The 25,219-nt window shown below is 38.3% G+C and overlaps 1 protein-coding gene across 1 annotated transcript in view; it reads left to right on the plus strand.

Annotated features, from left to right (window-relative positions):
• The window catches only part of LOC147914610 (uncharacterized), a 46,765-nt gene extending 27,249 nt beyond the window's left edge, over window positions 1–19,516 (plus strand). Inside the window, exons 2-4 of the mRNA XM_087443017.1 lie at window positions 5,014–5,164; window positions 6,270–6,468; window positions 18,764–19,516. Coding sequence (XP_087299143.1) covers window positions 5,014–5,164; window positions 6,270–6,468; window positions 18,764–18,789 — 376 coding nt within the window. The 3' untranslated portion in view covers window positions 18,790–19,516. The remainder of the gene's footprint in view (window positions 1–5,013; window positions 5,165–6,269; window positions 6,469–18,763) is intronic.
• Window positions 19,517–25,219: the final 5,703 nt, after the last annotated feature.

Raw genomic sequence — 25,219 nt, forward strand, 5'->3', positions numbered from 1 at the left:
TCTGAGGGAGGGGACAATGTGGATGTATTGTTAGTGGGTACCGAAGTTCAGTTTTGCTGGTTGCACAACAATGTGAATGTACCTAATGGCACTGAACTGTACACTCAAAAATGGCCCAGATGGTAAATTTTATGCTATGCGCATTTACCACATTTAAAAACATTTTTTGACGGGAAAATGACTGAATGTAGACCCAGAACCTAAAAAGAAAAAAGATTGACACATTTGAATATATAAATGCTAAATATTCCTTGCTCTCTGTGCCCTTTTTTTAAAAATGTAATTAATTTTGGCAGCTGAAGAAAAATTGGGAAATATATTTTAATTTGTTGACAAAAGGTTAATTTCCACAACCTTGATTTCCAGAAAAGGCTGCTTTAAACCTATAGGAAAGGTAAGTTTAGGCTCATTAATCAAAGAAATGCAAATTAAAACATTGAATATAATTTTGGCTAGGGTAGTAAACTTTTTTTATTATACTCCAAATTGGTGAGCATTTGGAAATTCCTAACTCCCAAATACTGCTGTGTTCTGTGCCCCGGTCTTAATTTATAAAGGTCACTGAGTGACAACACAGAGACGTCAATGCCCTTGAAAGAGAAGTGTAATGTTACTCAACAGTTCCCCTAGAAATGAGAGGCTCACCATGCAGGGCCACAGAAGGAGCAACAGGTTTTGGTTAGGAAGTAGACGCAAGAGAGAGCGATCAGTTTAGGCCAGAGCTTCTGTTGGAGTCTCTCTGGAAAGACAAGGCAGGGCAGAGTAACTAGTTTAGGATTGGCTAATTTGAATAATTTTGGCTAGCTTTAGGGGTGGTCCCTAGTTGCCTGGTACCTGATCCTGGGATGATAAGGCAGAGGAATAGTGCCTGCTGGGGTGCACTGGCAGGGCCAGATAGGAGGTATGGCTCTGGATTGGTTAGTTTGCATAGCAAAGGCATGCTCCTGGATGAGTTCTTTGCTATCTCTAAATGGGCTAGCTCTGGAGGAGCAGTTTCTCCCCAGACACAAAGATGTTTTAAGATGTCAAAAACATCATAACACAAAAAATAGAAAATGTGATTAATACACACTGGTAGGAATAAATTTCACAGGATCTTTGGAAATACAATATAGCAATATACATTAAATATTTAAATGTGAATACTCTTTTGACCCAGAAATTCCACTGTTTCTATAAGCAAGAAATTGTAACAGTTTCACCGTAGGTTCATAGATTGTAATAAATCTACCACTCTGGTGAAAGATGTTGATAGTGGGGGAGGCTACGCTAGTGTGAAGGCAGGGGTACACGGGAACTCTCCCTCCTTTCTGCTCAATTTTGCCGTGAACCTAAAACTATTCTAAAAAAAAAAAAAAGTCTGTTAAAACAAACAAACATGCTTTTCAGGAAAGAGTTGGGGAAAATTATAGTGCATCTGAAAATTCAGAACTACACAGCCCTTAGAAATAAAATGAAATAAATTATTTTGAAAAGATAACCCGCAGGTTGCAACGTCCGGTACCACAAACCCAGCACAGGTCGGGCTGGCGGCTGCAACACTAGGGCTTGGAAGACGTGGACCAACCCAAGTTGGAAAGGAAAGTGTTGTGATTAAGCCACCAGGCCAGGGTTGGAGAAAGGCAGAGTTCTTGGATCCCTGACTGCGTGGACACGGGTTCGCTCTTGGCTTCCACCAACAATGGTGTGTTCTGGCTTTTCTGGGTCCCATTCAGCCACATGGTCTGTAGCACTCACCTCCCCTGGGTCTGATACGGCCTAGTGGAACCTTAGTGTCAGCTCCCAGGCAAGCCTGTCTAGGAGGCTTTCCAAACTACTGGTGGCAGAGAGCAAGTCTCCAAGTCCCTGTCATTCCCAGCAGATTGGAGCATTTGACTGAGCCTCCTCTCAGTGCCTGGAGGTTGGCCAGACCAAGGTTTCTGCACTGTGCAGGGCTAGCCGTAACCTGGGCTCCTGCTTCTTGCATGCAGACAATCAAATCCACAAGCAAAAGAGAGAAGCTCCAATCCTTCAGGCTTCTAGATGGCGAAACAATATGTCTGGGCCAAGAGAGAGGAAGATGCAGTAGCCTACCAGCCTTGGACTTTTACATCCCACTGTCATCAGACACCAAGGTGCTGAAAACTGGATGTTGCTGTTAACCTTCGGTGCAAATTGCTTCAGAAAGCTGAGCCTGGAGAGAGGAAGCACATAAATATGCTCTTCCTGAATGATATTAATCAAACCAAGTTCAGGGTGGCTTTACAGGTCTAAATGATTGGTTCATGCTAGCATTAGATGGTCATAGCAAGTTTACTTGCATCTTCTGAGAAGCAAAATGGAACAAACAAAAAAACAAAACCTTCCAAGGAAGGTATTTACATCTGGCCTTCTTCTGCTCAGCTGGTGGCTGGAGAATATTTTGTATGCGTTCATTGCTTCTTCATTCACAAATACTTACTAAGCACCTATATTGTGCTACATGGTGATCAAGGCCCTGAAGATACAGTGATCAACGAGGCACACATGGGCTCTCCCATAAAGTGCCTGACATCTTCATGGGGGGAAATAAACAGTACACATGCTCGCAAATAAAAAAAAAAAAATAAGACAATGTGTGTATCGTAAGTGCTATCGAAAATGTTATGCAAGTTAATGGGAAAGAAGGTAGCCGGGAGCGTGCTACCTCAGGGTAGTCAGGATAGAATTGTCAGAGATGTAGCAATGTCCTTTCAACTTACATCTGAATAATGCAATGGAGAAAGCCATGCAAAGTCTAGGAGAGGAGTTATCATTAAGAGAGAGTGTAAAGTATAGGGTTCTGAGTCTAGAACAAGTTTACCACAATCATGGACAGACAGAAGGCAAATGATGGCCCAAGTGGGAGGTATCTGGACTGGAACCATCTTGGAATCCTCTGGGCAAGAGGGCCTGCTGGCCTCCATGCAGACATAAGAAATGATTTAGATGCAAGATGGAAATTTTGGTTTCGTTTTGACTGAATGATGTAATTACTGACAATAAGACAGTAATATTTGAGCAAATACATGATATTGATCCAATAAATCATGAGATTGGTCAGAGATGTGCCAAAGAGATTGGTGAGGGAGATCCAACCAAATTTGTTTCGATGTTTGAAAGTGTATTTTTACATTCTCTTCCTAAATGTGACAGATTATATGACCCCACAGCAGCTGAGCTGTTTAGTTTCTACGTTACGACACACTAACTTTTTCCAGGATAGAATAGAAAATAAATAACGTGTAAGAGCAAAATGTTATAAGTGCTCCTTCAAGGAACCTTTCACAGATGCTGGAGACCAGTAAAACTTTGATTTAAGAATAATAGTGTAATTTCAGATGGTAAAAATCAAGATTCCTGAATAAAGCATCTCCTGGCTCAGTGAGCAGTTTCTGTCCAGGAGAGTTAAACGGAACTAGTGCCACATTTTGCACAGTTTGGAACAAGAGGCAAGTCGGCATGAGGGGCTGCTCAGCAGGTCTTTGCCTGGGTAATGTGGGTCCCCATGGGGAAACCTCACTCCTCTGTGTGTTATAGTCACCCGGGCACCACCCACTTTCTACAATGCAATTGTCCACTCCCTGTTCACGCCTGGAGAGAGATGTCCCTGCTCGTTGGCCCAGGAAATGCTGAAGCCAGCTTCCTGGGGTCGCCACTGGAATCCCCCAATAATCCTTCACAATTAGGCTTGCTCCTGCTCTCAGGGTCCATCCTTCAGACACATAGAGTCCATCTCCAGGAATTCTTCACATTTCTAGTCTCAAGAGAGTTCCCATTCTTCCTTTTAAAGAAGGCTTTACATTTACTAATGTAAATATTAGTTGACTCTTCTTTCTCTAGATTTGATACAGCAGTGGAGTGCAAAGGCTCCCTTCTACAGATTTAGCACTGGATGGGGGACTCTTTTTGAAGCCACATTATTTTTCCTGATATCTTACAAAGAACGTCTATCACTTTTATTTTGCTTTACTAATAAAAGTAAATTGAATAGGTTATGTAGCTACTCAATAGCCATGTGACTTTGGATATGCCTCTCCAGATGGGACAGTGAGTGTGGATGCTTGTGCTGTAGAGAGTGGGCAGTGCCCAGACTACACAGAGATTATAACACGCAGAGGTGTGGCGTTTCCCAATGGGGAGCCACATTGCCCAGATAAACACTTGCTGAGCAGCCTTCATGCCAACAAATTACTTAAATTCTGCAAAGCTACATTTCCTTACCTATAAAATGGACATAATAATAGCACCTAATTAAATGAGATAAAAAAAAAACTCATAGTACAGTGCCTATTATGTAGTAAATTCTTCATAAATACCAGCTAGGATAATTTTTAAAAGTAAAGTGAATAGCATTAGAATTCTTTTATTACTTTTTAATTATTCCTAAATATTTTTAGGGATAATTAATCAAATATATATATAAATAATATTTTATATCAAAAATATTTTTATATAAAAATATTTTTATATCAATAATATATTTATTATCAAAATAATAAATATTTCTTTCCAAATGGAACAAGACAGTAAGGTATATAGTGAAAATAGAACTTACACCCTCCTTTTCCCAACTTCGCAAGTGATAAGTAACCACTATTGATATATTTTGGAGTATTTTTGTAATTTTATGCAAATGAAAACATATGAATTTTATTCCCCTCCAAAGACATCATACTATATACAGAAATCAACAACTGGACTTGTCACTTATGAATATTTTGGACATCTTTCCTTCTTTATTCAAAAGTCGTGTCTTCTATTTAAAGCAGCATGGTAATCTAATTTATGGACTATTCTCTAGGGTAAGTTCCTAGACGTAAAGTTATCACTGCTGAGAGTACCCTATGATCCTCTAGAGAAAATGAACCCCTTTAGAATTAGTCTACTTGGAGGGCACAATAAGGGTTTGAATTAGAATCAGAACGTTTACCGACCGTGTGCAGCAACCAGTCCTAACTAGATTTCCGGAAAGCACCAGATCATACCCCTCCCTTAAGTCATGTGGGCCCACAGCTGTCACCTACTTGTGCTACTAGGGGTGAGGAACACTACTGTGGTTTTCCCCGCTGAGAAGCCTGCATTTTGTCTGACCTTTTTCAAAAGTAAAAAGATTAGCAGTAAGAAGGCAATCAATCAGCAAGGCCTCCTCACCCAGGCTGTGAAGGTAAGATCTGGGAGACAGGACAACAGGCAGGGAGAGTGGGTGTGGGAAAAAATACAAGTAAGAGACAAACGTTCCTCCGGCAGGTTAGGACATTTTATATCTTAGGGTGCCTTCTAGGATCTTCAGATTGCTTGTCATCTGCACCAGTGTTTCTTGAACTTCCTCTCCCCCACCAAAAACACACACAAGGTTAGGTGTCCCTGTTCAGTGTCTCCCTGGAACTCAAAGGAAGTCCAGGGAAGAGGCATGTCTGGGGTTCCCAGTCTTGGAAGGGGAGGTGGGTGTGGGAGAGAGTCCAGTGACAGTGGTGTCGGATAGGAAACTTAAGGCTGGGCGATTATTGAATCCTTTGCCTCATCGCCCTGCACACAGAAACTATGCGGAGTGGCGGTGGGGTGGGGGGTGGTTGCTGTGCGAGGGAACAGTGCGGGCGCCCAAACCCAGGCTGCCTTCTTGGACCCTTCTTTCCCTAGGTTTTTTTTTTTAAAGGTTTCAACGCTAAATAACTTCCGCTCGTGCTATGATAATTTTATAAGATTCATCTTTACAATTAATTGGCGTTCGGGGAACTGAGGAACTGTTTCTCAGTTCTTTTACAAAATATCAAACTTTAAAAAATCATTTTTACCAACGTAAATGCGAATTTGGCCACGGAGGCAGAGGGGAGGTCACCCCATTGGGGGAGACGAGAAACAAGGGGGAGCAGGAATGCGTCGCAGAGCTGGGGAAGAGAAGAGTCTCCAAGGGCCAGGGGACTCGGAGTCACCAGAGGAGGAAGTGTCCCAACACATCGCGGCCTCCTGGTGAGAGGCGATAACGGGGCTGGGGCTGAGGTGCAACGTCGAGCAGGGTTGGGGAGGGATCTGGCAAGGTGTGGAAATCATAAATGATCCGTTAATAGTCTAGATTTTTAAAGGGAAGAACAGAGGGAACAGGTTAACCAATTAAAGCGAAACGGCTCAGCTTGCGCGCCATTTGCGCCCCCAGTTACCTGGGCTTGACACCGAGCTAGCGCTTCGGGATCCGCCCCAACTCGTTACCCCGTTCGCCATTTTCCGACTTCCTGGGGGCTATGGCTTTTTTTTTTTTTTTTTTTTTTTTTTAGGTCCTTAGAACGTCACAGTCATCGGTCTTAGGCGGCAACAGACTACGCATCCCCGGAATCAGACCAGACCGACTGCGGGTGTTTGCGCCTGCAAAGGGTGTCGAGTCTGAGCCGCCTCTTCTCTCTCCTTCGGAGGCATCAGTGACGCCTTTTCTCCAATCGCAGATGCAGCGCCTGAGATGCGTGAGCAGAGGTTCAGGTGGGTTATTTATTCTCTTGGCTTTCTCCCACCTGGGTCTCAGGGTGGTAAATTACTTTATCTAAAACCAAAGGTGTTGTAGGGTGGCCATCTCTTCCAGCACTTTCTTTCTCTCTGTAACACCAATCATTCTCCTGTCGTTTCTGACCTAGGAGTGGTAATGCTCCCTTCTGGTGCCAGCCCTGGAGTGCTTCCCCATCCATTGTTGGTTTCCTTTAACCAGCCCACACTTGCCCTTTGTAGATAGTCACTTTATTAAAGTCTTCTGTTACCCCTTTAGTACACATCTGTTTGACGTGACAGCATTGATTCATATGCACCCCTCTTACAAATACATAATCACTCCAGAATATTTAATAAACCAAAATATTTAGTCCTGATATTTCAGAAGTTGGGCATAGAAAGAGGTTCCAGCAGAGCAAATTGAGAAAGACTGTCTGCTGAAGTAAAAGAAAAACAAGGAGAGTGGGATATCATGGAAGCCAAGGGAATATGCTAACTATGAGGACTGTGAGGATAGAAAAATCTAATTGTGGGAATGAAAGGCTCCTTGCAGAGATTTAGGAGAGGCTGGGAAGTGAAAGATGGAGATAGTGAATATATGCAGTTAAGGTGACTCTATTTTTTTCTTTTTTTGGTGAAGAAGGTTAGCCCTGAGCTAACATCCGTTGCCAATCCTCCTCTTTTTGCTGAGGAAAATTGGCCCTGGGCTAACATCGGTGTCCATCTTCCTCTACTTTATATGTGGGATGCCTGCCACAGCGTGCCTTGATAAGCAGTGCATAGGTCTGCACCTGGGATCTGAACCTATGAACCCTGGGCCACCAAAGCAGAGCGTGTGAACTTAACCACTATGCCACTGGGCTGGCCCCTAGGGTGACTTTTTTAAGCTTTCACTTGGAAATAATTTAAACTTTACAAGAAAGATGCAAGAATAGTCCATAGAAATCCAGTGGACCTTTTATCCATATGTCTCAATTTTCAACAATATTTGGTGCCTCTCTTTGTCTCTTTCTTTCTTACTCTCTTTCTCACATACACACAATTAGAGACTGGATTGCATATATTATGTCCACCTGTACCTTAATATTTCAGTGTGTATTCTAGGAACAATGCTTTTACTTAAGCACTGTACAGTTATCAGATTTAGGAAATTTAACCTATATGCAATAGTTTTATGTAGTCTAAAGTCCATGGTCCAATTTTGCCAATTCTCCCAATAATGTCCTTTACGGCATTTTTACTCCTCCAGTTCATGATCCAGTCCAGAACAAATGTTGCATTTAGTTACCGTGTCTCTTCAGTCTTAAGATGGAAGAGTTCCTCACTATCTCGTGACCTTGACATTTTGAAGAATACGGGCCAATTATTTCATTGAAGAGTCCTCAGTCTGGGTTTATTTGATGTTTCCTCGTGATTAGATTGAGATTATGCATCTCTGGCAGGAATGCTGTGTAAGTCATGTGTAATTTCAAGGCCTCACGTTTGGAAGTACACAATGTCTGTGTGCTTCCCACTGGTGATGTTAACTTGGATCATGCCAGCAAGGTGTTGTGTCATGTGTCCACTGCAGAGTTACAATTTCCCCCCTCACAACTAATAAGCCATCTAAAGGAAGAGAAGTTGAGGTAATGCAAATATTCTGCTTCTCATTCAAGTCCCCCCTCTTCATATTTAGCATCCATTGGCAATTCCTTCCCAAATAAAGTTTTAATGTATTGCTTGCAAAATGATGATTTTCCAACGCTACCACTCTCTACACGTTTGTCCATTGGAATTCTACTGTAAGAAAATCCTCCATTCTTCTCTTTTTGTCTATTTTAAAATTAGTATAGACTAATGGATTTCTATCTTAACAAGGTATAGTCCATTCTCTTCCTATTATTTTGATCCTCAGATTCTTAACTGCTTTTGCAGTGGAGCAGAGAAATGAGGTAGCTGAAGATAAATGAGGGATTTTCTACAAATTTTTTTCTTTAAATGTGATCTGTAAATGTATGTTTGTATCCCAATGGGAATAAATTAATAGTGAAGGAGAGATTCTTGATAAAGTACAGAGGGTATATTTCCCCTTTAAGTAGGTGAAAGGAGATGTAATATAGAGAGGGTTTGGGGTTAAATGGAATACCTTTAAAGGAAAACTTTCTTTGAAATTCACCATCAACCTACAGCTCATCTTTATTTTTCCTCTACATTTTACACAGTGTGAAAGTCAATCTCATTGTACCACCCTATGGTGGAAATTTAGTTTGGTCACATTGCTGCATTGTTGGCCCTGTTAACAGAGGCAGTTACAGACATCTTTTAGCCTTGACATTTCTCTGGGCAAAAAGCAGTCAAAAGGTCTATGATTTCTTCCTCTTAGGATGGCCATTCTGAGTTGATTCTATCCTTTTTTGCTCTCGACCTTAAAAAGTGAAATAAGGTCTTTAGCTAGCCAAAATGAGTTTATCTGGGAATAGCAGAGGAATTGCAATTCAGGACAAGCAACCTATGGTGAACCACAGGCAAGCCCAAGAAGACAAAGAGAAGGTCATCTTTTATTAAGTTTTAGGAGGAAATTGGGGAGGGCTGTGGCAGTTTTTCATTGGCTGCAAGCGGTGGGCAGCTAGTTGTTGCTGGGTCAGAAGGAAATCTTTCTTCCTGCTGAGGTCTGTAAACTGCAGCGAGTGAAATGCGGGGGAGAGCCCTCCCCTCATGGCTTCCTGACTCCATTTTGATTTAGGTTTTCTTTGTTCATTTTCACATTGCTCAACAGGCAGCACCGAGTCGAGCAGTAAAATGTCTTACCTTCTTATAAGTGCTCCCTAAATGTTCTGAAAATTATCTATAGGATGGCACAGCATCATTTAGCTTCCAAGAGGTACACCTTGGTTCCCCTCTGGATGGGATGTGGATGTGAACACCACAGTTTTCTCTACTCCTAGGAATTCCCTTCTATGAATCGTCTCTAATTTGTTGATTTCACTTATATTGCCTGTAGAGGATAATTAATGGTCAGAGGGCATGGCATGTTGAGTTACTTCCTGGTAATTCTGTGGGGAAGTTTCTAGAATCTATAGTGCCTGTCACACACTGATCTTATTTTGAGAGCTTCTCTCATAATAGGAAAAGTCCATTCCATATAATATAAGCTGTCCTAGAATTTAATAACATGACCTTGAGCAGAGGGAATAGTAATGTTTTAAAGACAATGTTTGCTGTGAAATTTTTAAAGAGGCAGGGAAGGGTAGGAATGCAAAAGCCAGAAAAAATGTCTAATTTTTCACCCAAACCAAGACGCCTGAGAATCAAAGGGGGCACTATTAATGGTTTTACAAGGATAAGAAACCAGGACAATCTCAGGCACAATGGAAATATGGTTGACCTAGTTTTGACAAAAAATTGAATTAAAGATGGTAAGAGTGAAAATTGACAGGAATGTGGTGCTTTCTAATTGAACAGAGTTTAAAGTAGTGTATGGGTGAAGAAGGGCTGGAAGGACTGGTCAAGTGAGGCTATTCTGGGTAGTTCTGAGTAGTTTGGTCCATTAGAGAACTCAGCTGTGTTTCAAGTTATGCTAGGCACATTGCCAGCATCATTTCTAATTTTCCCAGGCACTGGGCCCAATACACCACTATCATGTACATGCTATTATTACGTTTATACATGTGAAGCTCAGATAGGTCATATAATTCAAATCCAGATTAAAACCCACAGCTATAAGCAAAGACAGAGTGGTGGATTAGAGAAATTAAATGTTTGAGAGGCGGGTGGATAAAACAACCATATCCTGGACCTAAAAACTTAACTGATATATAAAGAGAAAATTACTTTGTCTGTAAATAAGCTGCAGTCCAAGTCACCACCTACAGTGTGAAAGGAGATGATTAAGCGCAATTCAGTTGAAAGTTCTTCAAAAACAAAAAGATAACTAAAAAATATTTGTTAAAAGCTTAATACCCTAAAAATCAATGGAGCTCCTGTGACGGAACAGAAATACGAGGCTTCCTAAATAAAGAAATACAAGTTAAAACAGAGAGATACATACATATATATGTATCTCTTATGCCTCTCAAGAGGCAAAAGATAATTTAAGTTGATTATACCCAATTTTATTATGGGCTTGGGGCAGAATACACTCTCATATTACACAAATGGTTCTTTTATTTGTTACAACATTTTGAAGAACAATATAGAAATGTCAAAAAACAGGTAACATGCAGATTCTTATGAATCAAATCTTCTTCTAGGACTGTCTCCTATAAAAACATTTCCACATGTTGAGAATGGTGACAATTGACAATTTAGAGCAGGGAATATCTAATAATAAACAAATGACAAATAAGCACTATAAATAGCCTCATCACAAATGAGGCCAGGCTTTCTTTACCAATGAGTTTAGATACATAATGTATATTCCCCAAAAGAACAGAAACAAAATCATAAGGTTTCAGAAATCTAGAGTTGTCAAGTTGCTAATAAGGAAATGTATAACCATACTGCATACTCTATCAGACCTTCAGTTTTCAGTAATTATGGGAATATTTGACATCCCTCGCCCCTATGACGAAGTGTTATAGTTTGCTAGGTCTGCCATAACAAAATACCACAGACTAGGTGGCTTAAGTAACAGAATTTTACTATCTCACACTTTTGGAGACTAAAAGTCCAAGATCAAGGTGTCGGCAGGTTTGTTTTCTCCTAAGGCCTCTCTCCTTGGCTTGCAGATGGCTGCCTGCTGCATGGTCCTCACGTGGTGTTTCCTCTGTGCACCCCCATCCTTGGTGTCTCTCTGTGTGTCCAAATTTCCTCTTCTTATAGGACAGCAGTCAGATTGGAGTAGGGCCCATCCTAAGGACCGCATTTTAACTTAATTACCACATTAATGGCCCTATCTCCAAATACAGTCACATTCTGAGGTACTGGGGATTAGGGTTCCAGCATATGAATGTGGAGGGACCAATGCAGGCCATGAAAGAAGTATTATTCTTGAAATCTAGGGGGAAAGGTAAAGATAAAAACAAATTCCTGGCAACTCTTCCACTTCAACTTTATGTCTTTCCTCTCTTACATGCCTTCATTTGAAATAAAGGCCAATCAGAAAAATCAAAGTACTTAAATAAAGAACTACTAATGTCCTTGGTATATGTCAATTTCATTAATTCCTCAAGTGTGTCAATGTGCTCCAGGCAAAAACCACCAAAAATACACTTGCAGTTGAATAAGTGGGTTTATTACTCATCACACAAGAGTGAACTTATGCTATGGGGAACTATGAGGTGTCTCAATATGAGAGTTTGAATATATTAGAGGATTTGGGCTTGTTTGTTGAATCTGTTGAAGGTTTAAGGAAGTGAGCTTTGCTCTGCATTGGATCCTGTAAGGAGTCAGAGGTAATTCTGTGGCTTGATATCTTTTTTTTTTTTTTTTAGTTCATAATAGTTTATAACATTGTGAAATTTTAGTTGTACATTATTATTTGTCAGTCACCATATATATGTTCCCTTTTACCCCTTATGCCCACCCCCAACCCCCTTCCCCTCTGGTAGTCACTAATCTGTTCTCTTTATCCATGTATTTGTTTATCTTCCACATATGAGTGAAATCATATGGTGTTTGTCTTTGTATGGCTTATTTCACTTAACATGATACCCTCAAGGTATATCCATGTTGTTGCAAATGGGATGAGTTTGTCTTTTATTATGGCTGAGTAGTAGTCCATTGCATATATATATATATATATATATGCATATATATATATATATATATATGACATCTTCTTTATCCATTCATAAGTTGATGGGCACTTGGGTTGCTTCTGTGTCTTGGCTATTGTGAATAATGCTGCAATGAACATAGGGGTGCATAAGTCTCTTTGAATTATTGATTTCAAGTTCTTTGGATAAATACCCAGTAGTGGGATAGCTGGGTCATATGGTATCTCTATTTTTAACTTTCTGAGAAATCTCCATACTGTTTTCCATAGTGGCTGCACCAGTTTGCATTACCACCTGCAGTATAGGAGGGTTCTCTTTTCTCCATATCCTCTCCAACATTTGTTGTTTTTTTTTGGCTTGGTAATTATAGCCATTCTAACATGTGTAAGGGGATATATCATTGTAGTTTTGATTTGCATTTTCCTAATGATTAGTGATGTTGAACATCTTTTCATGTGCCTGTTGGCTGTCCATATATTTTCCTTGGAAAAATGTCTGTTCCTATCCTCTTCCTATTTTTTGATCAGGTTGTTTGTTTTTTTGTTGTTAAGTTGTATGAGTTCTTTATATATTTTGGAGATTAACTCCTTGTTGAATGTACGATTTGCAAATATTTTCTCCCAGTTGGTGGGTTTTCTTTTCATTGTGTTCCTGGTTTCCTTTGCCTTGCAGAAGCTCTTTAGTCTGATGAAGTCCCATTTGTTTATTTTTTGTTTCCCTTACGCAAGTAGACATGGTATTTGAAAAGATTCTTCTAAGACCGATGTCCAAGAGTGTACTGCCTATATTTTCTTCTAGAAATCTTATGGTTTCATGTCTTGCCTTCAAGTCTTTAATCCATTTTGAGTTAATTTTTGTGTATGGCAAAAGAAGGTGGTCTACTTTCATTCTTTCCCATGTGGCTGTCCAGTTTTCCCAACACCATTTATTGAAGATAATTTCCTTTCTCCACTGTATGTTCCTAGCTCCTTTGTCAAATATTAGCCATCCATAGATGTGTGGTTTTATTTCTGGGCTTTCAATTCTGTTCCATTGATCTGTGTGTCTGTTTTTATGCCAGTACCATGCTGTATTCATTGCTATAGCTTTGTAGAATATTTTGAAGTCAGGGATTGTGATGCCTCCAGCTTTGTTCTTTTTTCTGAAGATCACTTTAGCTATTTGGGGTCTTTTGTTGCCCCATATGAATTTTAGGATTCTTTGTTCTACTTCCGTGAAGAATATCGTTGGGATTCCGATTGGGATTGCACTGAATCTGTAGATTGCTTTAGGTAGTATGGACATTTTAACTAAGTTTATTCTTCCAATCCATGTGCATGGAATATCTTTCCATTTCTTTATGTCATCATCAATTTCTTTCAATAATGTCTTGTAGTTTTCATTGTATAGGTTTTTCACCTCCTTGGTTAAATTTATTCTCAGATATTCTATTCCTTTTGTTGCAATTGTAAATGGGATTGTATTCTTAAGTTCTCTTTCTGTTAGTGTGTTATTAGAGTATAGAAATGCAACTGATTTTTGTAAGTTGATTTTGTACCCTGCAACTATGCTGTAATTGTTGATTATTTCTGATAGTTTTCTGATGGATTCTTTACGGTTTTCGATATATAAAATCATGTCATCTGCAAACAGCGAGAGTTTCACTTCTTTGCCACTTTGGATACCTTTTATTTCTTTTTCTTACCTAATTGCTCTGGCTGAAACCTCCAGTATTATGTTGAATAAGAGTGGTGAGAGTGGGCACACTTGCCTTGTTCCTGTTCTCAGAGGGATGGCTTTCAGTTTTTCCCTGTTGAGTATGATGTTGGCTGTGGGTCTGTCGTATATGGCCTTTATTATGTTGAGGTACTTTCCTTCTATACCCATTTTATTGAGAGTTTTTATCATAAATGGATGTTGGATCTTGTCAAATACTTTCTCTGCATCTATTGAGATGATCATGTGGTTTTTATTCCTCATTTTGTTAATGTGGCGTATCACATTGATTTGTGGATGTTGAACCATTCCGGTGACTCTGGTATAAATCCCATTTGATCATGGTGTATGATCCTTTTGATGTATTTCTGTATTTGGTTTGCCAATATTTTGCTGAGGATTTTTACATCTATATTCATCAGCGATATTGGCCTGTACTTTTCCTTCTTTGTGTTGTCCTTGTCTGGCTCAGGGTGATGTTGGCCTCATAAAATGTGTTAGGAAGTGTTCTGTCTCCTTCAATTTTTTGGAATAGTTTGAGAAGAATAGGTATTAAATATTTTTTGAATGTTTGGTAGAAATCGCCAGAGAAATCATCTTGTCCTGGATTTTTATTTTTGATTACTATTTCAATCTCTTTACTTGTGATTCATCTGCTCAGATTCTCTATTTCTTCTTGATTCAGTTTTGGGAAGTTGTATGAGTCTAAGAATTTATCCATTTCTTCTATATTGTCCAATTTGTTGACATATAGTTTTTCATAGTATTCTCTTATAATCCTTTGTATTTCTGTGGTATCCATTGTCATTTCTCCTCTTTCATTTCTAATTTTATTTATTTGAGCCTTCTCTCTTTTTTTCTTAGTGAGTCTGGCTAAGGGTTTGTCAATTTTGTTTATCTTCTCAAAGAACCAGCCCTTAGTTTCCTTAATCCTTTCTACTGTTTTTTTTTGTTTGTTTCAATTTCATTTATTTATGCTCTAATTTTTATTATTTCCCTTATTCTGCTGACTTTTGGCTTTGCTTGTTCTTCTTTTTCTCGTTCTGTTAGGTGTAGTTTAAAACTGTTTATTTGAGATTTTTCTAGTTTGTTAAGGTGGGCCTACATTGCTATGAATTTCCCTCTTAGGACCACTTTTGCTGCATCCCATATGAGTTGGTATGGTATATTTTCATTTGTCTCCAGATATTTTTTGATTTCTCCTTTAATTTCTTGATATGATTTCAATATTATTAAATTTATTGAGGCTTGCCTTGTTTCCCAACATATGGTCTATCTTTGAGAAAGTTCCATGTGCTCTTGAGGAGAATGTGTCTTCTGCTGCTTTTGGATGGAGTGTTCTATATATATGTATTAGGTCCATCTGGTCTAGTTTTTAATTAAATTCAACTATTTCCTTGTTGACTTTCTGTCTGGATGATCTATCCGTTGATGTAAGTGGGTGTTAAGGTCCCCTACTATTATTGTGTTGCTATTAATATCTCCTTTTAGATTAGTTAATAGTTGCTTTATGTTCTTTGGTGCTCCTGTGTTAGGTGCATATATATTTGTAAGTGTTATGTCCTTTGGTGGAGTGTCCTTTTATCATTGTATACTGCCCCTCTTTGTCTCTCATTGCCTGTTTTATCTTGAAGTCTACTTTGTCTGATATAAGTATGGCAACACCTTCTTTCTTTCATTTGCCATTAGCTTGGAGTATTGTCTTCCATCCCTTCACTCTGAGCCTATGTTTGTCTTTAGAGCTGAGATGTGTTTCCTGGAGGCAGCATATTGTTGGATCCTGTGTTTTAATCCATTCTGTCACTCTGTGTCTTTTGATTGGAGAATTCAATCTATTTACATTTAGAGTGATTATTGATATATTAGGGCTTAATGCTGCCATTTTATCACTTGTTTTCCAGTTGTTCTGTATTTCCCTTGTATCTCATCCCGTGCCTTTCGGACTGCCAATTCAGTTGGATGGTTCTCTATGATGGTTTTCTCACTTTTCTCTGTATTTATTATTTGTGTCTCTGTTCTGATTTTTTTTTTAGTGGTTACTGTAAGATTTGTATAAAAGATCTCATAGATGAGATAATCCATTTTCTGATGGCCTCTTATTTCCTTAGTCTAAGCAGATTCTATCCCTTTCCTCTTCCCTAAGTTATTATTGTCAAAACTTATTCTGTTTTGTGTTGTGAGTTTGTGGCTAAAATGAAATGATTGTAGTTATTCTTGATGTTTCCCTTCTCTTTATCTTTAATGTTATAATTAAGTGTTTGCTAACCTGTTCTGATAGAGAGCTGCAATTTTCTGATTATGTCTGCCTATTTATCTCTTTGCTCAAGGCTTTGTAACCCCTTTCTTCTCTTTTTCAGGTATGAGGGCCTTCTTGATCAGTTCTTATAGGGGGCTCTTGTGGCAATGAACTCCCTCAGCTTTTGTTTATCTGGGAAAGTTTTTATTTCTCCATCATATCCAAAGGATATTTTTGCTGGATACAGTGTTCTTGGCTGAAGGTTTTTGTCTTTCAGAATTTTGAGTATATCATTCCACTCTCTCCTAGCCTGTAAGGTTTCTGCTGATAAATCCGCTGAAAGCCTGATAGGGATTCCTTTGTAGGTTATTTTCTTCTGCCTTGATGCCCTTAATATTTTTTCTTTGTCCTTGAATTTTGCCAGTTTTAATATTATATGCCTTGGAGAAGGTGTTTTTAGATTGACGTAATTAGGAGTGCTCTTAGCTTCTTTTACTTGTAATTCCAGCTCCTTCCCCAGGTTTGGAAGGTTCTCAGCTATTATTTCTTTGAACAAGCTCTCTGCTCCTTTCTCCCTCTGGAATACCTATAATCCTTATGTTGCATTTCCTAATTGAATCAGCTATTTCTTGGAGAATGTTTTCATTTCTTTTTAGCCTTAGTTCTCTCGCCTCCTCTATATGAAGCATTTCTATATTTCTGTCTCTAAATTGCTATAGTTGGATTCAGAATACGCAGCTCCTGTGTATTCTGGAATTGCTATTCCTCCATAGTATCAACTCTTATTTAAGAACTCCAGAATTTTCTTCATATCATTCATTGTGTTTTTCATCTCCAACATTTCTGAGTGGTTTTTCTTTATAGTTTCTATCTCTTTTGTGAAGAATTCTCTCTGTTCATTAATTTTATTCTTGATTTCATTGAATTGTCTTTCTGTGATTTCTTGTAACTCATTGAGTTTTTTTATGATAGATATTTTGAATTCTCTGTCATCTAGGCTGTAAATTTCTGTGCCTTCACGATTGATTTCTGGGTGTTTGTCTTTTTCCTTCTGGTCTAGAATACTAATATACCTCTTCATGCTATTTGATGGCGTGTATTTGTGCCTTCCCATAGTGGTAGTATGTGGTCGCAGATTCCACCTGCCACTGCTGGGGGGTTGGGCAGGAGCTGCGTATTCTGAATCCACTGTGATCCCTGGCAGCTGTGCCTATCTGGGCCTGGGCCACTCCTTGGGACTGCAGTGGCACTTTGGGCTCTCCCACTGGATGGGAAAGTGATCATGTGGGGACTCAGGGCTGTTGCCACCTGCTCCCACAGTCCCACCAAGATGTGCTCCCACCTTCACGGCTGCAGTGGTACTGTGGGCATTCACAGGAGCCAGAAAATCATTTGCCTGTGTGCACAGGTCTGCCACCACCTCTTCCTAGTCGCATCAGTCATTGTGCTTGGTGGGAAGGTCCTCCCAACGTGGTCCGAGGCTGGGCCACTCCCTGGGACCTCAGCAGCACTGTGGGCTGTCCCACCAGATGGCAAAGCGATCACGCAGGGGCTCAGGGCTGCCCTTACCTATTCCCACAGTCATGCCGAGGTGTGCTCCCACCCTCGGGGCCACAGTGGTACTGTGGGCACCCCAGCCAGGAGAGCAGTCGCATGCCTGCACAGGGCTGCCAGAGGCTGGAGAGTGCTCACCTATCTCCACTACCTCCCCAGGGGTAGTCCATCCACCTTCAGATGTATAGCTGCATGGGTGTCTCAGGCATCCTGCTGTGCTGTGTGGGTATCCTCTGTTGATCAATGAATGTGCATTTAGTTGTAGTTCGAAGGGGGAGAGATAAAGGGAACAGCCCACTCTGCCATGTTGCTGATGTCACTCTCTTTATATCTTAATAAATCTTTTCTGGGAGGGTGAAAGCCTAGACAAAGGGTACAGCTATAATTGGTAAAGAAGCAGCAGTCAACTGACATCAGTGAGGACAGGCGTGTTTGGTTATTTTTGTGACTAGGATAAGGTTCATGTTTTTGTCTTTGACCAGATATGATTACAGGGTGGTCTTGTTTTTGTCTTAATCCATCATTGGCACTGGGTGGCCTTGTCTGGTGTTGATATTCTGTGAAACTATTTATATTCATCTGGAGAACACCGATGCCTAGCTGTGTATCCCAGGCCAGATCTTAACAACACTAAGACGTAGTGCATAGTACCACCCAGGTCTTGAACGTCAGGGCTGCTTTTCCCTTTCTAGGTATTATATTAAAATATAATAAAATATAGACTAGGCTTGAAAATCCCCCAAGAAGACATAATGATTTAGCTACCTAAGCAAAACTAAATCTAACTTATTGCATGAACGTGAGCGAAAGTTAACTTAGGTTATTTCTTATAAATGCCTGTAATTTTTATAAACGCCAACTTTTCTTCCCCAAATGGTGTAAGAATTGCTTTTAACCAATCAATTCCCTGCCATCTGGAAATCCCCTTTTTAATAACCAATCATTGTAAAGGTTAACATCCTCATTTTCACTTTATAAGCCATCCTGTAACGTCATGCCTCCAAACTTCAGACCACATTTGCGTTTGAATTTTCTCTCTTTGTGAATAGTTTGCTTCTTGCTTGCTAAGTTATTTACATCACGTACAACTCTCTGAATTTTCTTCGTACAGTTACTGGCACCAGAAGTGGGATCTGAAGAAGACCCCTGAGAAACCCTGAGTCCAGTGAATAACCAGATGCTGGTACACACGGAGTCCATTGCATACACTGCTTTCTAGCTGACCGTGGAGTTACAGGCTAAATCTCTCTCAGATCTGAGCTCCATTCCCTTTATGTTGACCTCTCAGATTTATCGAGCGACCTTTGTCGAAGCTTCTTGGTAAGTCGCACTGCTGTCTGTAAGGGGAGAATATCCATGATTCCCTGGGTTTTGGGGCAGTGGTAAAATTACTAGGTTCCCATAGATTTGTCATCTTAGGGAACCTAAAGGCAAAGACGGGTTCCACCTGATCCAAAACTCGGACCAGGATTTTGTGCCTTTTTGGAAATCTACTGGATAATTTGGAATTGCAGTGGCCACTTTGGGGGAACTTTTACCTTAGGTAACACAGTCCACCTTAAAGGTGCCCTTAAAAAGAGAGAATCCCAAACTTCTCTAAGACAATGGAATGCATTCTTTGATTGGTATGCAGCAGTTTCTAAAAGACAAAATGACTCTACCTATAGCTTCTCTAAAAATATCCTTACAGCCAGTAAATAAAAAAGCTTTAATGAAATGCTTTACCCATCTGAGTGGGTAACCTTGACTTAAACCATCTGCCAAAAAGACAATTTGGATCCTAGCTATTCTTTTGAGTTTTGTAATACTGTACCTGACACATGGCTAAAATTTTAAAATGAAAGCTGTAACATCTCTATTTGTGTCTGTCTGTGTGTTTTTGTATATCTATGTATGGATGTATATTATATATATGTGATATTTTTTAAAGAACTCTATTTAATTGGCATAAGGAAAAATAAAGACCTATATAAATTATGTCTTAAACTCAGAAATATAGAAATGAACCAAATTTTTTTCAAGTACACATAATCTAGGATAATCTCCAGTAAATCAAAGCTAGTTTAAGTTTGTTGGTTAATAAAAACAGGCATGTCTTCAGAGTTTGACAACATTAAATATAATACAAACATACAACTTTTTCTACCTGGATTTACTAGACAGATAAGTTCATGCTATATCTATGTTACAAAATTTGGCACCAAGAAAAATAACTTAAGATGATAATTAGCTATTTAATGTTTAATCTAAGCATAATTGTTAAAAACAAGTAATTTAAATAGATGTAAATAAGATAAACTTTATTTTAAGTTAAATTAAGTGATAGATATTCATTGAAAATCTAGGTCATTTCCAAATAAGATAATGTACTAAAACATTAATTGCTAAACATAAATTTAAATTTATCTACTTTTGGCTTCTTAATTTTTTACATAGAGACAAAAGATAGAGGTCTATTAGTGAACATATCTTTTGCCACATTAAAAAATTGTACTGTGAAAAACATAGCTCTAAAAAATTATAAATGTTAAGAATTATGTATTCATAAATTTGCTAATCTACTACAGGATGCTGATATATGACAGATAATTCACAACTGCCTGTCCTAGGTTTCCCTGGAAAGTAAAGGTTACTCATAATTAATTTATAATTTATAAATATAATTTATAATCAATGTGTAAAAATAAAACTAGTAGAAACAATAAGAGCAAAGGGAAAAACTTTGTATACAAAGTATGGGAGGAAAATGTGATGTGTTTATTAAAGAAGAGTATGCAAAAAATATAGGATGTGTTTTTGTTAAGGAAAAAAGAGTAATTTTGTCCTAATGTAAAATGACTGGTTGTTCCACAATGAGAAAAGAAAAATAAGGCAAAATCTAAATAGATATGGAAAATGGTGAAAGGCTTGCAGAAAAGAAGTTTTAGATTTTGAAGTCAAAGATAGCTAAAATTTAATGGATTTATTTATAAGGATTTTTTAAATGAGCTCAGTGATATACTGATACAAAACTAGAGTTCCCCTTTCCCTCTATCCAAACAGCAAAGTTTTTAAATTATTTGCAGTCTCTCAGGATTGCTTTGGCTATTCAAGGTCTTTTGTGTTTCCATATAAATGTTAGGATTTTCTGCTTTTGTAAAAATTGCCATTGGAATTTTGATAAGGATGGCATTGAATCTATAGATGGCTTTGGGTAGTATGGACATTTTAACAATGTTAATTATTCCAATCCATATGGGATACCTTTCCATTTATTTGTATCTTCTTCGATTTCTTTCATCAATATTTGTAGTTTTCAGTGTAGAGATCTTTCAATTCCTTGGTTAAATTCATTCCTAAGTATTTTATTGTTTTTGATGCTATTGCAAATGGGATCTTTTTTTAAAAATTTCCTTTTCAGATGATTCATTGTTACTGTATATAAACACAACAGATTTTTCTATATTGATTTTGTATCCTGCAACCTTATTGAATTTGTTTATTAGTTCTAACAGTTTTTCGGCAGAGTCTTTAGGGTTTTATATATATATAATCGTCATCTGCAAATAGAGACAGTTTTACTTCTTTCTCTCTTCTTTGAATGCCTTTTATTTCTTTTTCTTGCCTGATTGCTCTGGTTAGGACTTCCAGTAAGATGTTGAATAGGAGTGGTGAGGGTGGGCACCCTTGTCTTGTTCCTGATCTTAGAGGAAAAGCTTTCAGCCTTTCACCATGAGTATGATGTTAGCTGTGGGCTTGCCATATATGGCCTTTATTATGTTCAGGTACCTTCCTTCCACACCTAACTTGTTAAGAATTTTAATCATGAACAGATGTTGAATATTGTCAAATTCTTTTTCTGCATCTATTGAGATGATCATATGGCTTTTTTCCTTTCGTTTTATTAATGTGATGCATCACAATTATTAATTTGCATATATTGAACCAGGTTCGCATCACAGGGATAAATCCCACTTGGTCATGGTGAATGATCCTTTTAATATGCTACTGAATTCCATGTGCCAGTATTTTATTGAGAATTTTACATCTGTATTCATTAGGGATATTGGCCTGTAGTTTTCTTTCCTTATAGTGTCCTTTTCTAGCTTTGGTATCAGAGTAATTGTGATCTCATAAAATGAGTTTGGGAGTGATCCTTCACTTTTATTTTTTGGAAGAAGGTGAGAAGAATTAGCAATAATTCTTTGTTAAAGGTTTGGTAAAATTCATCAGTGAAGCCATCTGCACCTGGTCCTGGGCTTTTCTTCTTTGGGAGATTTTTGATTACTGATTCAATCTTCTTAATAGTAATTAGACTGTTAATATTTTCTATTTCTTCCTGATTCAGTCTAGGTAAGTTGAGTTAAAAGATAAAATGATGCATATTAAAATTTTTAAGCATTTATTTGGGCAAAAATCAATTCAAATCAGGCAGCACCCAATCTCGCAGATAGGAGCCCTAAGTAGCTGTACAAACTGAAAGACTTTTATAGGCAGAAGGGAGCAAGAATTAAGAAGTTACACTATACAAAAAACAGAGTTGGTTATTGCAAGGTTACTTTCCTTTAGGGGATGGTAGGGGTCTCTTGGTCAGATTACCTGTTTAGTGCTGATCAGGTGATTCCTGATTGACTGGTTTAAGATTCCATTTCTGGGAGAGCCAAAACTGTAATTAAGTCTTGGTTTGGACATGTGGAGCTTAGCATAAGCGATTCCATTTGAGGCTTGGTTTTGTTTTTAACAATCCCCCCCTTTTGATCAGACTCTCTGAGAAATTTGATCAAAAAATCAAAGGCGTTAGCACTATTTCTAGCTACTGCTCTGGAGTTCTCCCAGTTTTTGCTGAATCTCTGTGTGGCATTCACAGGTCATGACTTCTTATTCACATTCAGTTATTCTCTTTGTTCCTTTCCAACATTGTGTTCTTAGGGAAATGGTTTGCTTGGTGGTTACTGGCTTTAAACATTCACTTAAAGCTTTTGAGAGAATATAGTACATGAGGGAGACTACTACGATTATTATAAGTGGGATAATTCCCAATGTCTGGAGTGCACTTCAGAGCCATGGTTCCTAAGACCAAACAAATCAGAATCCAATAGGTCAAAGAAATACCCCAGGGAAGGAGTCACTTTCTTAAGCCAACTGACTTGTTCAGTGATCTTATGTAGCTGAGTCTCAACTTCTGCAGAAGGGTTACCCAAGTGCAGCAAGTGGTGTTGGCCATGGCACAAACACCTCCTTGCTTAGCTAAAATACAATCAAGGGCTATCCTACTGTCAAGAACAACTTTGGCCAGAGAGTCTAGGGATTTTTGTTGGGCAGCTAGTGCTTTAGCAGATTCGTCAATATCTTCAAGAGCTAGGGGAAGTTCCTGATCATAGCTTCATTTACACTTACTCCTAGCCAGGGGAGTAGAAGTTTGTCGAAGAAAGTGAATTTTGAATCATAAATGCTTCCTGGTAATTCCCATTTGAGTCTGTGGCTCAGGACTAGAAAGGTAACAGCCATGGAGATTAGTAAAATTTAAGGTTCTGTAGACTGCACAGGTGGTTTTACTTTGGTTACCCTTGCCTTGTGTCCTTTTCTTTGTACAGAGCCTGGACTGAAGGTTCCCCCGGATTGGGGTTGCTAACCAGAGACAGGGAAATGGACCTCCAGCGTTAGGTAGTCTGACATTATTTATAGAGAGGGGCTGACTTGGTTCCATAGAAACTAAGTCATTGGAAATCAGAATTTTGAGATGGGCAGAACTATGGGATCCCCAGCATCCTGGAAAATTCAACAGTTGTTTGGAGGTTGGATTACCACCTCTCTGCAATGGCCTAATATATGTGAACAATGGCATTATCTCTCCAGGCAGGGAAAGGCAAAAGTTGGATAAAAGAATCATAAAGAACTTCATGATGTGAGCATTAGGAAAATGATGATCAGAGAAAGGAGGAATGGAAAGAAACATTTTTGATATGAGATCTTTGGAGGAAGCAGTCTACCTCAATGTCAGCTACTTCTCTTCCTAGTCAGTTTGATTTTGAGATCTCCAGTATTTGCACAGGACCAGGTGTCAGGTGAAGCCTTCTTCAGTTGTGAAATATGCACCCAAGTTTCAACACCTTATAATTTGGCACCAGTGTCAGTGGTCAAGAGTACTTGGTAGAATCCTTTCCATGAATCTCACTTTTGCAAAAGCATCAGAGTAAACAATATATGTGAATTACAAAAGACTTAAAAAATGCCCACAATTAAAGATCTAATGACAGTTTGTTATAATATAGAATTGACAAGGAAATTTGGTTATTTCTATGACGTATGCCATTTTAAGATAATAACTGGAATTATGACTAATAACATTATACAAGGACATATCAGATCTCTGGGAATTTCCTACAATTTCTACATATTAATGTAGAAACACATATTAATAACATGCAGTCATACAAATATAACCTGGGAAGGTTAATCATCACTTACTTTGACAATGATTTCCACATAATTCTACAAACCATATAAACCTAATTAGTTTAACAGATGTCTTTACAAGGTGAGAAACAAGTCTTTTGAGATGCTTCAGGGGCTGTTGAAATTTCACAGATATCTCAGAGTTTTCTGAGGTTAAAAAGACTCCATTTAGAATTTGATTTGGGGAGTTGTCAAAATTTCAAAACGTTTGAGTATTTTACTAAATAGCATTACAGATCATTATGAAATTATACTTAACCAAAGAGACAATAGAAGATTTTAAAGGCAAATAGAGAAAGTTACATAGTTGTCAACAAAAGTTAGCTCTTTTAATATTGAGAAGACTGGGTTTTCTTAAGTAATAAAAGACCTGAAAAAGACAATATGAAGCTTAGTAAATTATTTTGGTAAGAAACAAAATCTTTACTATCCAGATTGCCAAGTTTTTCAGTAGATTACCCAAAAGGTAAAAAAAAAATAAAAACAACAACAAAAAAAACATTTCACAAACTCTTATCAAGAGCAGACCAATTAGTGCAAGATAACTTTGTTCTCTTTACAAAGAGAAAATCAGATTCTAATTCTGCACAAGTGCACTTTTCATATTAAAACTCATTCTGTAAAAACTTAAATAAATTAATTACAACCTTTGTCACCTTAACCACACACAAAATTCCTTTCTCAAGATTCCTTTTCCACAAACCTTCTACTATTTTTTATATCCATTCAGATTTTGTCCTAATTTTTTCTTTTTTTCATTCCGTAACAACCAGTCATTTTATTTTCTTCACTAGTTTTCATACGCAGTTGCTTCTTTTCACTCTTATTTTTCTAAGTAGTTTTAATAACATGAATTGATTAGAATTCTTAACCCATAGGATCCTTTACTACTAGTGAAAACTAAGAAGTATGCAATTGTGGACTGACTGTTACACTAGAAATCTTTGGATTGGTAATTTATGAATACATTTCATAATTTTTAGAAGGATATTCTTCCCCATAGCAACGGTTTCTACGTGGCACAAAATATGTTAATACACAGACCCAAAGATTTTTAGTTCCTCTATAAAAGGAAGCCAAGACTGGATAAAACTATAAAACTAATGTTTAAGTGCAATATTTTCTGTGTAAA

The sequence above is a fragment of the Ceratotherium simum genome, chromosome 18 (assembly GCF_057802395.1).
Source record: "Ceratotherium simum simum isolate JZ-2026a chromosome 18, ASM5780239v1, whole genome shotgun sequence".
Classification (NCBI taxonomy): domain Eukaryota; kingdom Metazoa; phylum Chordata; class Mammalia; order Perissodactyla; family Rhinocerotidae; genus Ceratotherium; species Ceratotherium simum.